General features: G+C 38.6%; 1 protein-coding gene across 1 annotated transcript; it reads left to right on the top strand.

The window, feature by feature from the left end:
- Nucleotides 1–114: 114 nt before the first annotated feature.
- arsk (arylsulfatase family, member K) lies at nt 115–12951 on the top strand. Its single transcript, XM_026931355.3, has 8 exons — nt 115–668; nt 6483–6612; nt 6772–6931; nt 7886–8168; nt 9375–9546; nt 9658–9882; nt 11774–11989; nt 12232–12951. The coding sequence occupies exons 1-8, from the start codon at nt 552–554 to the stop codon at nt 12504–12506; spliced, it is 1578 nt and encodes a 525-aa protein (XP_026787156.3). The 5' UTR covers nt 115–551; the 3' UTR covers nt 12507–12951.
- The last annotated feature ends 2178 nt before the right edge of the window (nt 12952–15129 follow it).

The following is a 15129-nucleotide window of genomic DNA, read 5'->3' on the forward strand; positions in this document are numbered from 1 at the left end:
TTCAGGACTCTAATTAATATTTCTTTATTTTTTTATTATTATTTATTTATGCTGGCTCCATAACTACAAAAATTCTTTATCTCTATATTCACTGAAACTTCTGTTTCCTGGATCATCTCTCTCTCTCTCTCTCTCTCTCTCTCTCTCCTTACGCGCGCGCTGCTGTTCGCGTTTCTTTTGAACCAGGCTCAGGAGCGCTAACGTGATCACGTGACCGCGTGCCGCACGTCACTGGTCACGTGTTTCTGGCGGACGGAATCAAGCGTTGGTACAGTGTTGTGTTTTCAGCACGCGCGCTTCAGTAAAGTTGTGTCAGTAATTTTTAAAGACTTTCCAAAGGCTTATGAAAAGCTTTGTAGCAAGCGGAAGTCATACAAGTGAGGCTCGCTAATGAGCACAGTCACACTGTGTTAATGAAGAAAATATACGAATTAAAAAGTTAACTTTAGCAAGTCCAGAGATCCGTGTTGCAGAGCAGGGGAAGAGTTAAGGGTTAGGGTTAGGGATTAATCAACATATATAGCAGAGTTTATCTTAACGCTTACAGCACCATGAACACAGCTACTTTCTTTCTGCTGCAAGCTGTTTCGCTAAAAGCTCTGTGCTTGTGCCTGAACAGGACATCAGAACAAAGACCAAGTATAGTGATGGTCATGTCCGATTCATTTGTAAGTACTCATACACTTCTTTCAAGCATACAGTAAACTGCATTCAGTCAGTAGGTTACTACATGACTATTTCTGTACAAAACAGAAGCAGAGGCTGAAATATGTGGAGATATTCCTATAGAGTACAGTGCATTTGTGTTTGTACTAATCACCTACATGTAAACAACTGTGGAGAAATCAGGGAAGCTGAAAACATTTCTCTTAAACTGGAGATTTTCCTGAAAATATTCCTCCCTATTATTGTTTATAGAGATATACTTCAACTCTATTTATCATTTGCACAGTATGCCAGGACATTGTAATGCCTGTGGTGAGGGTAGAGTAAACTGCTCACATAACAGAACATGACACACACACACACACACACACACACACACACACACACACACACACACACTGAGCAAAAGAGCATAGACAAATAAGTACCATAACAAGTACAATATATGCTACAACATAGTGAGAAAGAGAGGAAAACTACATACAGCACAGATTATTGCCCTAAAACTGTGTAAAGTGACAAGTAGCAGACTGGAAACAAGGAGAAAAACAAGTGAATTTAAATAAATATATTATTAGAAATTACCCCCTGTCTTATACTCTTTCTACTACTACTTTTCTTCTCTTTTTTTCTTGTTCATCATTGTTTTATTGTCCTTAAGCTCTACCTGTTTATTTGTGTTTTTCAATGGTATTTATGGTCTTTTTATTATTATTATTATTATTATTATTATTATTATTATTATTATTATTATTATTGCTATGAGACTTTTATTTTGACAAAAACTTCCATCAGGAAGTAAATTTAGCTGTTCCTGTAACGCTGCAGTACAAAACTGCCAACTTATACTAGCGTACTAAAATAAAATAAAAGAAAATAAGCTAAAAGAAAAAAGAATAGGTTGTAGCCATAGAGTTATGTATGTATGTAATCTTTATTTAATCAGGATACAAAACTCACTGAGATAAAAGCTCTTTTACTTCTAAGAGTGACCTGGCCAAAAAGGCAGCAAAAAACATAATAACAATTAAAGCCACAAGAACAGTTACCACATAAAGAAAAACTCCCTCCAGAATTAGTGGGGGGGGGAAAAATCAATAAATCGAACAGAAATAGAAATTAAGTTAATAGAGTTAAAATGCTGCATTCAGCTAGAGGTCATAACCTGTAAACCATCAAATACTTTTTTTTTTTTTTTTTTTTAAATAAATTGTGTCCTAGGATGTTGGGGTGTTACCTGTCTTGTGATGTAAATGTATGATAAAGTGGGGGAAAAAAAACTCAAGAGAGAGTGAGAGATGATAATTTTGAAAAATAATCATTTTTCGATTATACCATATATAGTGCCTTTATATTGTCCTTATTTTATGTACATTGTTTGCACTTTTTTTGTTTTGTTTATTTTAATCTATTAGCATTTTATTTTTATTTTATTTTGTTTTGTCTTTTTATTTCTCCTGTTTTTATCCTTCCTTTTTACCTGCTTTGGCAATACAAATGTACAATTATTTGTCATGCCAATACAGCACATGAAAACTGAAAACTGAAACACACACACACACAGAGAGAGAGAGAGAGAGAGAGAGAGAGAGAGAGAGAGAGATGCTTCCGATGTTCGGGTCTCTCACGTGCGGAGCTTTCTGCCATTACCATTACAGGAGTCTGCTTTGGTGAAGTCTTTGGTCTGCATTTCTGCTCTCTTGCAGTTTTTTTTGTCAGAATGCCAGAATGTTGTGCAGAGTTTGTCTGCACCAACCTTCACAAAAAGGGGAGCAACATTTCTTTTCACAGGTAAGTAAATGACGATGTAGATTGAGGTTGAGATTGAAGTTGCAGTAGTGTCTTTTCTATGGGTTCCTCAAACTAGGGCTCACGAAAAAAAACTCCCAATCAACTCTCATTCATTTATTTTAAAAATTAATATTAGAAATAGCAAAGACGGATTTGTGTGCTAATATTTTGAAATGTTACTGGGAGTCACTTTTAAACAAGCCACATTTACATTAATAGTGTACATGTTACTCTAGTCTTTTTGATTTATCCTTTTGCACGTTGTGTAGGAGTTCAGCAATAAAAATGGACAGATCTACCTCCCCTAAACAAACTACTACTTTGCTTCATGTCAGAATGTAGCACAACAAACTCTGCCTTGGATTATTTTCTATAACAGCACAACACTTCCCAACTTCCCACTAGACTGATTGGCCAGCTCAAGGACTATTCCTTTGGTTGTTACTGACTTATGTTACACATACGTATGTTACAGTAGTCCTCTTTTTTAAATCTGGTAGGGATTGCAGAAAAAGTAGGTTGGGATCACAGAAATCCATTTGGTGTTTTTTTGCCAAAAATGTTTGGGAACCGCGGCGCTATGTTGTTGATTGTTGTCAGTTGATACAGTGTTGTGACATTGAATGATGATAAAAACCTGAAAGGTAGCCAAGTCATAACAACTAAGTCTTGGCACACATGGACTGTATATCTGATTGTCTAGCCGTTATCAGTGTTTAATTTAACATTAATAACAACAGTCTGTTGCAAGGGTGAAACATTCGTGTCATGAGTATGGCATCAGTGATAACCTGAACTTTGCGATCATCACCACTGCCAGTGTAATCACTAGACCTCAAGATTTATTGTATTACTCAATTTCATTACTCATTTGCCAAAAAGTTAGCTATATTATGTGCTGCTGCTGAGGATGGCTCTATATGGGCAGCCTAAAGATACAGTTAGAAACCATGAAGAGGGCTTTGGACTGCAATTGCCATGAGCAGTTTTGCACTCAAGTCTCCATCAGTGAACAGTTAATAACTTCAACAAAATAGACTTCATGTTAAAACTATAATATGAATTTCCTGGTTGCGCAATTGCACTTTTTGACTATATAGCACATACTTATAGAAGTATATATATACATAATTATATTCATAATTGCACTATCCATTGTCACCCAGATGAGGATGGGTTCCCTTTTGAGTCTGGTTCCTCTCAAGGTCTCTTCCTCATGCCATCTTAGGGAGTTTTTCCTTGCCATTGTCACCTCAGGCTTACTCATTAGGGATAAATTCATAGGGATAAATTTAAAATGTATATCCTGAATGTATTTATTTCTGTAAAGCTGCTTTGTTACAATGTCCATTGTTAAAAGTGCTATACAAATAAAATTGAATTGAATTGAATTGAATATTAATCCATGTTACTATCGGTTACAGAGTTCCTCTGGAAAGACCAGATCTTCTGGAGAGATGGCTTGAAACATCAGCTGAAGCCTTTAGCAGTACCTACAGTCTTCCCAGGACACCTTATTCTAAAGCGGATCGCCAGTCCAAGAAGAATACCAAAAAGAAGAATGGTGCAAGATGCTGATCTTCCACCTACCAAAAAGCATAAGCAGAATCATGCCAATCATGACTTTATCATTACAGATTCTTTGGCTTGCAAGTTGGAAACGACCAGAAAGCAGCTGAACAATTTACACAGTGAGCTTAATATGGTGAAAGTGAAAAGAAAGGACCACCCTTCAGGATTAACAGTTCATGGGATTGTGTATGACTGTTCTTATGCTAATAAGCGTACTGCTTCACAACTGGGATGTTCACTTTTCAGTGGTCTTACCACTTTCCTCATCCAATGCAGCCATCCAACAGTGTGTACTTTCTGTTTGAAGCCTGTCATTTGATGAAGCTTGCCACAAACTGTTTTGCAGTACAGGGTACAATGGTTCATTATGAAGAGTTCATCAATTGGTCATACATAGAACAATTGGATGACATCCAACAAAAGGCTTTGTCAATTATATCGAAGGTGAAGCATATACAGTGGCAGCATCACAAAAGGTGATAGAAGGTGAAATTGGCTGCTCAGACACTAACGCTATTCTTGCATGAGGATCTTCACCACCCAGACTTTCTCCAGTGAGAAGACAACAGATTTCATCAGAAGAATTGATCAGCTGGTGGAGTGCCTTAATTCTAAAAATCCAGTTATATGTACGTGGCATGAAATCTCCCATGAACAAGGACAACCTTGAGGACAGAACAAAGTGGTTACTGGAAATGGTCTCTTATCTGCTAGCACTCAAAGATACAAATGGAAACTATATGTGTTCCAGTAAACGAAAGACACCATGGATTGGGTTTGTTATTACCATTCTCTCAACTATGAAAATCTGCAAAGACCTTCTGTCTCATCAGGTCAATCCTCTGCAGTTTGTTTGCACCCACAAAATGTCTCAGGATCAGTTGGAAATGCTGTTCGGTAGGATCAGACAGAGAGTTCAAATATGCCCTAAGAGCAATCATGAAGAAAAATTCAGTTATGTCCTCAGGAAAGGCAAACGTCAGCATGAAGGAGCCGGTAGTAACTCTTTTCAGGAAGTTGCTATCTAACTCAGAACTCCAGACCAATGCACAAATCTAAAGATTTGTTAACCTTCTCTAGTCAACATCGGAGTACCGTGATCATGTGCTCCACTACATGTTTGGATATACCACTGGACATATTGTTAAAGACTGTAAATGTACTCCATGCTCCTTAGCTCTGTACAGAAATAGTCTCACTGCAAGTACTCCTGACAGCTGCAGTTCCTTGACTGAAAGAAAAGACCATGGAGACTTGAAACATCCACACCATGATGTGTTCAGAATTGTCAAGACAGCTGATAGATTTCTTAGGTATAAAACTAAATATATTGAGGCACAATGCATTGTCAGTCTTTTAAGTTACATAATATAAGTGTATTAAATAACTACAATCCATTCCAGGGCAGCGTTGACCATTGAACAAGGACCACTGACAGTTGTCACAGTTGTTGAAGAAGTTGGACCATCAGTCTTCCCAGATCTGGCACATCATGACCTGACTGAAGAGGATGACCACAAAACCCAACTTATTAAATCCATTATTGGACTTTTTTTTTTTTTTTTACAATCTGTTATGCATCACCATGGCCGACTTTTCTCTGAGTTCTTTGTTAATGAGAACAAGCCATCACACAGACATGAATTAAACAAAACTACTTTGTTTCTTCATCAATAATTTGTGGTGTCTTTGTCACTGATGTTGCTAGAGTTGCTATATAACAAGACATTTATTTCACATTACTACAAATAAAGTTAATAGTGTCAGAGGTGTATAATATCTGAATAATGTAACTTGTGTCTATAATACATGCAGTGTAATGTAAGTGGTGCTTCATAAAACTGTACAGCGTTGTTTCTTCTATTATTTACTGAATATAAAATAAATAGTAACCATGACAAAGTCCTATTCAATGTATCATTTTTAATTTATTGAACAGAAACATTTATATTTAATTTAGCGTACTATGGTTTCAGTGATACATTTATAATGGTGGACAAGCAAGTGCTCGGATGATTAGTTTGAAGCTGTTAAAACATATAGTCACACAGAGCCAAAAAAATTAGCATACACAGTTTTACTGCCAGGTGTCTGTCCTTCACATAAAGACATACACTATATGGCCAAAAGTTTGTGGACACCTGACCATCATACCTATATGTGGTTCTTCCCCAAACTGTTGCCACAAAGTTGGAAGCACACAATTGTTTAGAATTTCTTTGTATGTTATAGCTTTACATTTCTCTTCAGTGAAACTAACAGGCCTAACCCAGACATGTTCCAGCATGACAACTGATGACAAAGTGCATACTCTCTGTCTTTTAACTCTATGGTACTAGCCTATGTGATGTACTCCAGGTATAGAAGGAGGCTTCTCTCACCTGTCTGCAAGTTGATTTTTTATCTTATAATCTATTATTTTCTGGTCAGCACTGACTTTGTGTCGTCTCCAGGATGGAAGATTGACCTTTCACCCTGGGAATAAAGTTGTCCAGCTCCCATATATTAACTACATGAGGCAGATGGGTGCGATCTTCCTCAACTCCTACACAAATTCTCCCATTTGTTGTCCTTCAAGGGCAGGTACAGTGCTGTGTCTATTAAAAACTCATTTTTACTTCAGTGTTAGCAGGCTAACACTGATATTGTGCAATTTAATGAAGTTGTGCACTAATTAGAAGTTTATCCCAAAGTAATAGTGCAGTTCCTACAGCTCATTATACTGTATGTGTGCACTGACAGCTATGTGGAGTGGGAAATTCGTCCATTTAACTCAGGCCTGGAACAATTACAAATGCCTTGCTCCCAATGCCACTACATGGATGGATGATCTGCAGAAAGCTGGGTATCACACCCACCGTATGGGGAAGCTAGACTACACATCAGGGGGCCACTCGGTCAGGTGACTGGAATAAATATTATTATTTATAGTTGTAATTGGAAGTGCAAATGCAGAAAGCAAAAGTCTGAGATACCTTTTTTCTACAAACCCTTATATTTACATTCTAATACAAGTCATGTGAATTATAGGTGTGCATCTGGACTGGGATCCCATAGGACCCAGCAAAAATGGTACCTGAGTGGTGCAATAGAAAAGTGTATGCCCTATCGTCTGGAGATCAAACTACGCCACAGCCATGCGTGGTCGGGAGTCTAGAGAGCAAAATTGGCTGTGCTCTTTGAGTGGGAGGGATGACCTACTCTTCCCTGTTAATCACTGTGGCACTAGCCAAATTGTGGGCATATGCAGGCAGAAGAGGGTACATAGCTCTTTCCTCTGAGTGCCCTGTGATGCAGAATGATGAAAGCAGTATAAAAGGATGCAATTTGCTAGTTCTCAGAGGAAGCATGTATTAGCCTTCACCCTCCGCATTTGGTGGCTGTCGTATGATAGGGGAGACCTAGGTCCCTGGAGTACTAGTGGGTAGGCCTCATCACTCTCACCGCCATGGCCCAGGTTCAATTCCCAGCCATGGAACTGCCAAAGTGCTGGTCCCAAGCTTGGATAAAATATGGGGCGGGGGTTGTGTCAGGAAGGGCATCCAGTGTAAAAACTGTGCCAAATCAAATATGTGGACCAATGATCCTTAGTGCACAACTTCAATGATCCCCTAACGAGAGCAGCTGGAAGATGAACAACAACAACATATGGCTGGTGGGTGCGAATTGGTAGGTCACAAAATTGGGGAGAAATATCCCAAAAAAAAAAAGAAGAATCGCTTTTGGGGGATTAATAAAACAGTCTTATGCACACCTCTAATATGAATGCATGAAATAAATACATATTTTGTATCTTGTAGATCATTTGTGTGTGTTTACTTGTATGTTCCATTCTGCAAAAAACACCATTGGCCAGCAATCGTGTGGAGGCGTGGACCAGAGAAGTGGCATTTCTTCTGAGGCAGGAGGGTCGTCCAGTGGCAGACTTAGTAGGTAACAGATCCACAGTTAGAGTCATGACCAAAGACTGGAACACCACAGACAGTGCTGTGCAGTGGATCAGACAGAAAGCCACAGCTCTGTCACAGCCCTTTGCTCTGTATCTGGGGCTGAATCTGCCTCATCCATACTGCACAGAGGAGCTGGGTCCCACTGCTGGAGGCTCCACCTTCCGCACCTCACCCTACTGGCTCAAAAAGGCAAGTTGCTCTTCATCGCATCAGTGATGGCAACATAGAATAAACATTCACTGTTGTAATCAAATTTGAAGACTGAATGTTAAAGAGATACTCAAGCAAGTTTTTCCATTAAATCTTTATCTACTACATCTTTAGCATATGTGTGTTTACTGCTTGCACAAGAAGTTCCCTGTACAGAGAGGGAAAAAAACTGTATACTTGAAATCCACTTGGATTCTTAAGGGCAGTTGTTGAATTCTGTCAATAAACATTTAAAATGCAACTATGTAGTGCAAATTGAAAACAACAACCATTACACAGATATGAGAGAAAATCCTAGCAAAGCCGTTCTTATGTAGGTTTATCAGACTTTCAAACATCAGCTCCAAACAATAAAGGCTATGTGCTTTCCCTGAAGACTTTGTGATATCCAGAGACAAATACCTTAGACTGAAATCTAAAATGTGCTTTGACTTAATGTTTATCGACTGCCGCAACAAATGCGCTCATGCTTCCATTCTAATCGAGTTTTGCATAAATGGATTTTCTGCTCTTTTTTTTTTTTCCAGAAAGTATCTGTGGAAATCACACATGCACAACAGAAGCTGTAGACAGAGATGAAGTAGAAAAATTGCAAGAGCATTACTTAGGAATGAGTATTGTAACCTGTACAGTACTTCTGAACTGTGCTGTACTTGTCACTGTACTGAAACAGTAGCTTTTGTATATTTGTGTTGTACACTGGTCACACTAGGGCTAGAGTAATAAAGTAAGGAATAAAACATGACAGGGCGTGCTGTTATAGGAAAATAATCAATGACAAGGTGGTGCGCCGTGGGTTAGTGCAAAGCGGTGTTACTGTTACCACCACAGATTTGATTGTTGTCCTGTAAAAGCACATTGCAAAGTGTGTATTCCACGTATACCAAAGCAATTTGTCAATAGTTTTTTTTTTTTAATTTATTAAAGAATGACATTTTAGTTAGATATCTTTTTTATGGACTCTAATGTATTTAATGGCCTTTGTTCATTGATTTTTTTCATTCATATATGTAAACCATACATTTGGTTGCATACTCTGGTGGCATATTTATTTACTTACATTATATATTCTAATTTTGTTTATATTTTGTATTTAAAAAGATTTATTCATAATATAGTGGAGCATAATATAGAGCCCTGCCTATAAAATTTCAATAATATTAACTTCATCTCAATTTCACAAAGGTTTCCACGGAGCAAGTTTCCCTCCCAAAGTGGTTGCCGTTTTCTCAAATGCACCCTGTTGATTATTATTCCACCGTCACCAAAAACTGCAGTGGCAACTTTTCTGAGCAGGAGATCAGAGACATCCGAGTCAGTTATTATGCCATGTGTGCCGAAACAGACAGCATGCTTGGTAAGCAGATGTAAGATATTTTAAACATTTCATGCACCAGTTCTGATCTTCTGTGCTTGATGCATTGTGTAAGAGCTTCTACTGAAATCTGATGATGTCCCTCTGGTGCAGGTGAAGTGATTGCTGCTCTCAGAGACACAGGTTTATTAAACAGCACAGTCGTGCTTTTCACCTCGGATCATGGCGATCTGGCCATGGAGCACAGGCAGTTCTATAAGATGTCCATGTTTGAAGGCAGCTCCCACGTTCCCTTACTTATGATGGGGCCAGGGGTTAAGTCTGGGACTGAGATCAGTTTACCGGTCTCTCTCGTAGACCTGTATCCTTCTGTACTTGGTGAATTCAATTGTTTCCTAACATGTCTGATTAATAGTCATAGCATTTCATTTAAAAGACAAACTTACCTTCAAAGAAAAATTTCATGTCCCCCGTGATAGATTTTTGATTTGTAACTACAACTGGTCAGTTTCTGATTTGTTTGATTTGTTCTGTATGATTTATAATAGCAGATATAAATCCAGGTTTTAAAGACTCATTGCAATGTACATTTAGTATTTTCCTTGATATTACACATGGGGTCCAATCTTATCCACAAAGGCCCAGCATGGCTGTGAGTTTTCATTCCAAACCAGCAGGAGCTTTAACTCCCCAGTCATTTAAAGGGCCAGTTTATAATGTTTAAAAGTCTAGACTTGTAGTCGTTGTATAATTTCCAAGATACTTAAGAAAAACATGAGTTTGCATTAGCGCCATGCAGGAATTAGCTTTGGCAAAAAATTAGATTTGCTCCAGCCTGAACAGAGCTGTGCAGCTCTGCTTCTTTTCTTTAAAAGAGAGCTCATAAGGTATACATGGTTTTGACAGAGAGGGTGGAAATGCTTGTCAGTGTTTTCATTGCAACTTTAAACTGTTAATGCTACTTTAAAAACCAAGACCAGAGATACCTGTTTAATCATGCACTATATTTTTAGATCATATATTAGGTACTTGACTAGCTGGTACCTGGATATTTTTAGGGTAGTAATGTTTTAAATTGAACACTAACATTTAAACATAAACATCTGCATGTAGTTAATATTAGTGAACTGTGCAAATCACAAAACAACAAGTGCCAGTTTTAAAATTCCAAGGTTTATTTTTTATGAAGTAATTTGTGGTGCGGCTGGGCTGTCTGAGTGTAAAAGAGTCCAGCATTCCACACTTCATATTTCATCTGTTTAAGTAAACCATTTGAGCTTTAAGAGTATCCATCTCACTGAATTTCTCATTATGGACACACTAAGTGGTTCATGTGATTTAAACATTGCTCTGTTGATTAAAGTTCAAAAACAAAAGGAAAAAACAGGAATCAGGATACAGTGAGCGCACATTCATCTGAAACTGGATAGTTGAAAAGTTGAAAAACAGTTGCCTAGTCTTCAACTGTCCAGTTTCAGTGAGTGTTTCGCTACTGTAGCCTCAGATTCCTGTTCTTGCCTGACAGGAGTATAACCTGATGTGGTCTTCTGCTGTTATTGCCCATCAACCTCAAGGTTCAATGTGTTGTGCATTCTGAGATGCTCTGAGATGCAGAACTTTCCTGTGAGCTTGAAGAGTTCTGGCCATTCTCTTCTAAAATCTTTTATCAACAAGGCATTTCTGGCTGCAGAGCAATTTCTGAAATACTCAAACCTGCCCCAAACCAGTTGTTTGGCACCAACAACCATGCCAGAGTCAAAGTCACTGAGATCACTTTTTCCCCCATTCTGATGTTTGATATGAACATTAACACTCTTGTGGCTGAATGAACACAAATCCCCACAGCCATTTTCCAAAATCTAGTGGAAAGCCTACCTAGAAGAGTGGAGGTTATTATAATACCAAAAGGGGACTAAATCTGGAATGGGAGGTTCAACAAGCACACACCGTTTGGGTGTCCACACAGGCATCCAACTTTTGGCCATATAGTGTATATTGATATTCCAACAGTAGATGTGTTGCATAAAATAAACAGTTTTCAGACACAAAAGAGACATTTCTCATTCTTGCCTCTTTGAACAAGAGGAATCAGATGTGGCTCCTGCTTGGCTGGAATGAAAACATGCAGCCAGGCCAGATTTAGATACTCCTGCTCTAACACAATTGACTCAACCCATGAAGGACTTGAAATGTACAAAACATACAGTGCAGTAACACTGCCTCATAGAACATCATGTCATGTTATAATTCTCTGTATTGTGTGTGTCAGACTTTGCAGGTATCTCAATCCCACATGGTTTGAGTGGTCACTCTCTGGTCCCTCTGATCTCACAGAGTAATAAGCAGTCCACCAAACCTCACCCTGGCTGGATACTCAGTGAATACCATGGCTGCAATGCTAACGCCTCCACATACATGCTAAGGATGGATAAGTGGAAGTACATCACGTATTCAGATGGCTTGAGTGTCCCACCACAACTATTTGGTGAGCCACTGGCCCTGTTAATAAAGCACTGGACTGTACATAAAGCAACAACAATCATTTACAAAGCATCCCATCCAGGCATGCTGATGTGACTAACAGTGAATGGCAGCTAGTCACTAATCATCAGGATTAGCATTGTGGAAATATGTTCTCATCCTTTGTTAGCAGCACAGGCATTCTTGGCAGACAATAGGTAATAATACTTCACCAGCATCAATGCGCTATTATCTTACCCTAATCAGATCTGTCTATGGATGAAGCTGAGCTAAAGAACGTGGGATCCCGTTACCCTGTCATGTGTCAGCACCTGGACAAGCTGCTGCGCTCAGTGGTGGATTATCCCAACGTCACCGAGGCCGTCCGCCAATACAACAAGCAGGAGTTTCTGCAGTGGAAGCAGAGTCTTGGGAACAATTACACACAGGTCATTGCCAACCTGCGCTGGCACGTGGACTGGCAAAAGAACGTACAAAATAATGAGAAAGCGATTGAGGACTGGCTTGACAGGTTACAATGATCTAACACTGTTCAAAGTCTCCCAGAATCAAATACACAAAACAGGACTGAAAACTTGCTACAAAATCACTGTTTCATTTGTAATTGTGTCTTTCTTGCATTATTTGTTTAAAAATGGATCCAACTTAATTCACTAATACTCATTCTGGTGCTTCTGGTAGTGGGATTTAACAGAGTAAGATATTTTATATTATAAACAAATAATTTTTTTATCTTATTGTACATTAAATAAATCCCTTGAGCTGCAATGCAATATGCAAATGCAATATTCATAACATTTATTGACCACATTTATTGATTTTTTGCCTGTACCTTTTTTTTAAACAGAGAGAATTGTTCTACTTTTATAAGCAATGCTTTTGTGTAGTTGTTACATTAATTTATTGTAAATTAAGTATTGTGTATAAAGCCATTGATATTTTAGTAATAAATTCATTAAAATTAAAGTGTGAGTATCCTTGGATGTGTATCTATACTGTACCCAGGGGGGCAACTGACATTCTATTATTAACTACAAACACTTCACTTTTAATCCACTACATACTGTTTTCAGTACAGTGTGTGTCTTTGTTAGGGAATTCCTAATAAATTTGGGTTTTTAATACATTTTATTTCACTAAACACGTTATATGATTATGATTACATTAAAAAAAAAGATTGTAATTTAGTGACTGAGTCTATAACTTCATTACCACACATTATAGTATATAGAATAGGCACAAAAATGAAAGGTCGTAGAATGTGGTCACCAGCAAAGAGGCTAGCAAATCAGGATTATGATCCGTCTTCAGCAATTCGACTCCAAGCTTCAGTCTTTGTAGAGCAACTGCAGCGTCTGGTTCTGAAACCGCACCCGCTGTGCTCAAGGGATATTATAATGGTGTACCACATCATGTTACACTGGTAGTGCAGACACGTCAAACAAAAAAAATCTAACCATCATGCATTGTATCAGGACACGCTGATCAAGCTGAGACCAGTGTTACGCCAAACACACGTATAGACAAGCCTTCCTCTCACAGATCAACCCCACCCCTGCACATGCATCATTATATTTTTGTCCTGGAATGAGTTGGGCAAAATAATGAGGACTTATTAATTAATGTGACTTCATCCCAGCACATAGCACCTGGTGCCTGATTTGAGTAAAACATAATTTCCTAGATATTCCTGCAGTGGTGAAGACTGCAGTGTAGATATTAACATAAATGTAATATAAGCATATAACAGGCTAATGCTATTGCATTTAATTATCGTGACACAAAGGCAGCTGTTAATGTGAGCCAGCTAAATGTAATGCTAACTGAAGTTACACAATCTGATTTTATTATTTTACTATTTTGACTTTTATTGGAATGATTATTTGCTTTATTACTAAATGGTGTTAGGGTAGCATTGCTACCTCACAGCTCCAGGGTCCACGATTACATCCTGAGCTTGCATTAATTACAGTCTGTGTGAAGTTTCAATTCAATTCAATTTTATTTGTGTAGCACATTTAACAATGGGCATTGTCACAAAGCAGCTTTATAGAAATAAATACATACAGGATATAAATTGTAAATGTATGAATTTATCCCTAATGAACAAGCCAGAGGCGACGATGGCAAGGAAAAACTCCCTGAGACAATATGAGGAAGAAACCTTGAGAGGAACCAGACTCAAAAGGGAGCCCATCCTCATCTGGGTGACAACGGATAGTGCAATTATAAATAAATCCCTTCTATTATTGTGTACTACATGGACAAATAATGCAATTGTGTGACCAGGAAATTCATTACAGTTTTCACATGAAGACTGTTTTGTTGAACCTATCCACTGTCCAGTGATGGAGACCTGAGTGCAAAACTGCTCGTGGCAACCGTAGCCCCAAGCCATCACGGTACAACTCCCCATATGAGATCCCCAAGCCATCTCCATGGCCCCCAAGCAGCACCATCACCACCATCCCAATGATCTTCATGCCATCCTTCACGCAGCAGCGAGCGATCTCCTATCGATGAGAACTCCGACCAGAAGTAGGGCCTCGATATGGATCAGGCAGGTCTGGAGAGCAGAAGGGGTCAGGGTCACTGGTATCATTTCACATGTTCTCCCTGTGTCTACAGGGGTTTCTTTCCGGGTTCTCTGGTTTCCTCCCCACTCAACAACATGCCAGTAGGTGGATTGGATTGGCTAAGTTAAATTAAGTGTGACTGAGTGTGTGAGTGTGTGCATGGTGACTCTGCAATAAACTGGTATCCCATCCAAAGTGTATTCCTGCCTAATATCCAGTGTTCCCAGGATAGCTTGCGACCCTGACCAGGATAAAGTGCTTACAGAAGATGAATGAATGAATTACAACATTGTGAATTTTTTCTGAGATACACACATGCAGACACCTGACCTGACCATCATACCCATATGTGTTTGTTGAACATCCGATCCCATCTACCCACTTGTGATATAACAATTCTATAATGATTTTGGAGCGTGGCTGTGCGGATTTGTGCTCATTCAGCCCCAAATTCAAATTCAAATTCAAAAGCTTTATTGTCTATCCGAAATATGGTAGAAAATTGTCTTTAGACAAAAGGCTCAACACACAAACAATACAAATAATCATCACAACAACACTTTACATT

Source organism: Pangasianodon hypophthalmus, chromosome 24 (assembly GCF_027358585.1).
Source record: "Pangasianodon hypophthalmus isolate fPanHyp1 chromosome 24, fPanHyp1.pri, whole genome shotgun sequence".
In the NCBI taxonomy this organism is placed as follows: Eukaryota; Metazoa; Chordata; class Actinopteri; order Siluriformes; family Pangasiidae; genus Pangasianodon; species Pangasianodon hypophthalmus.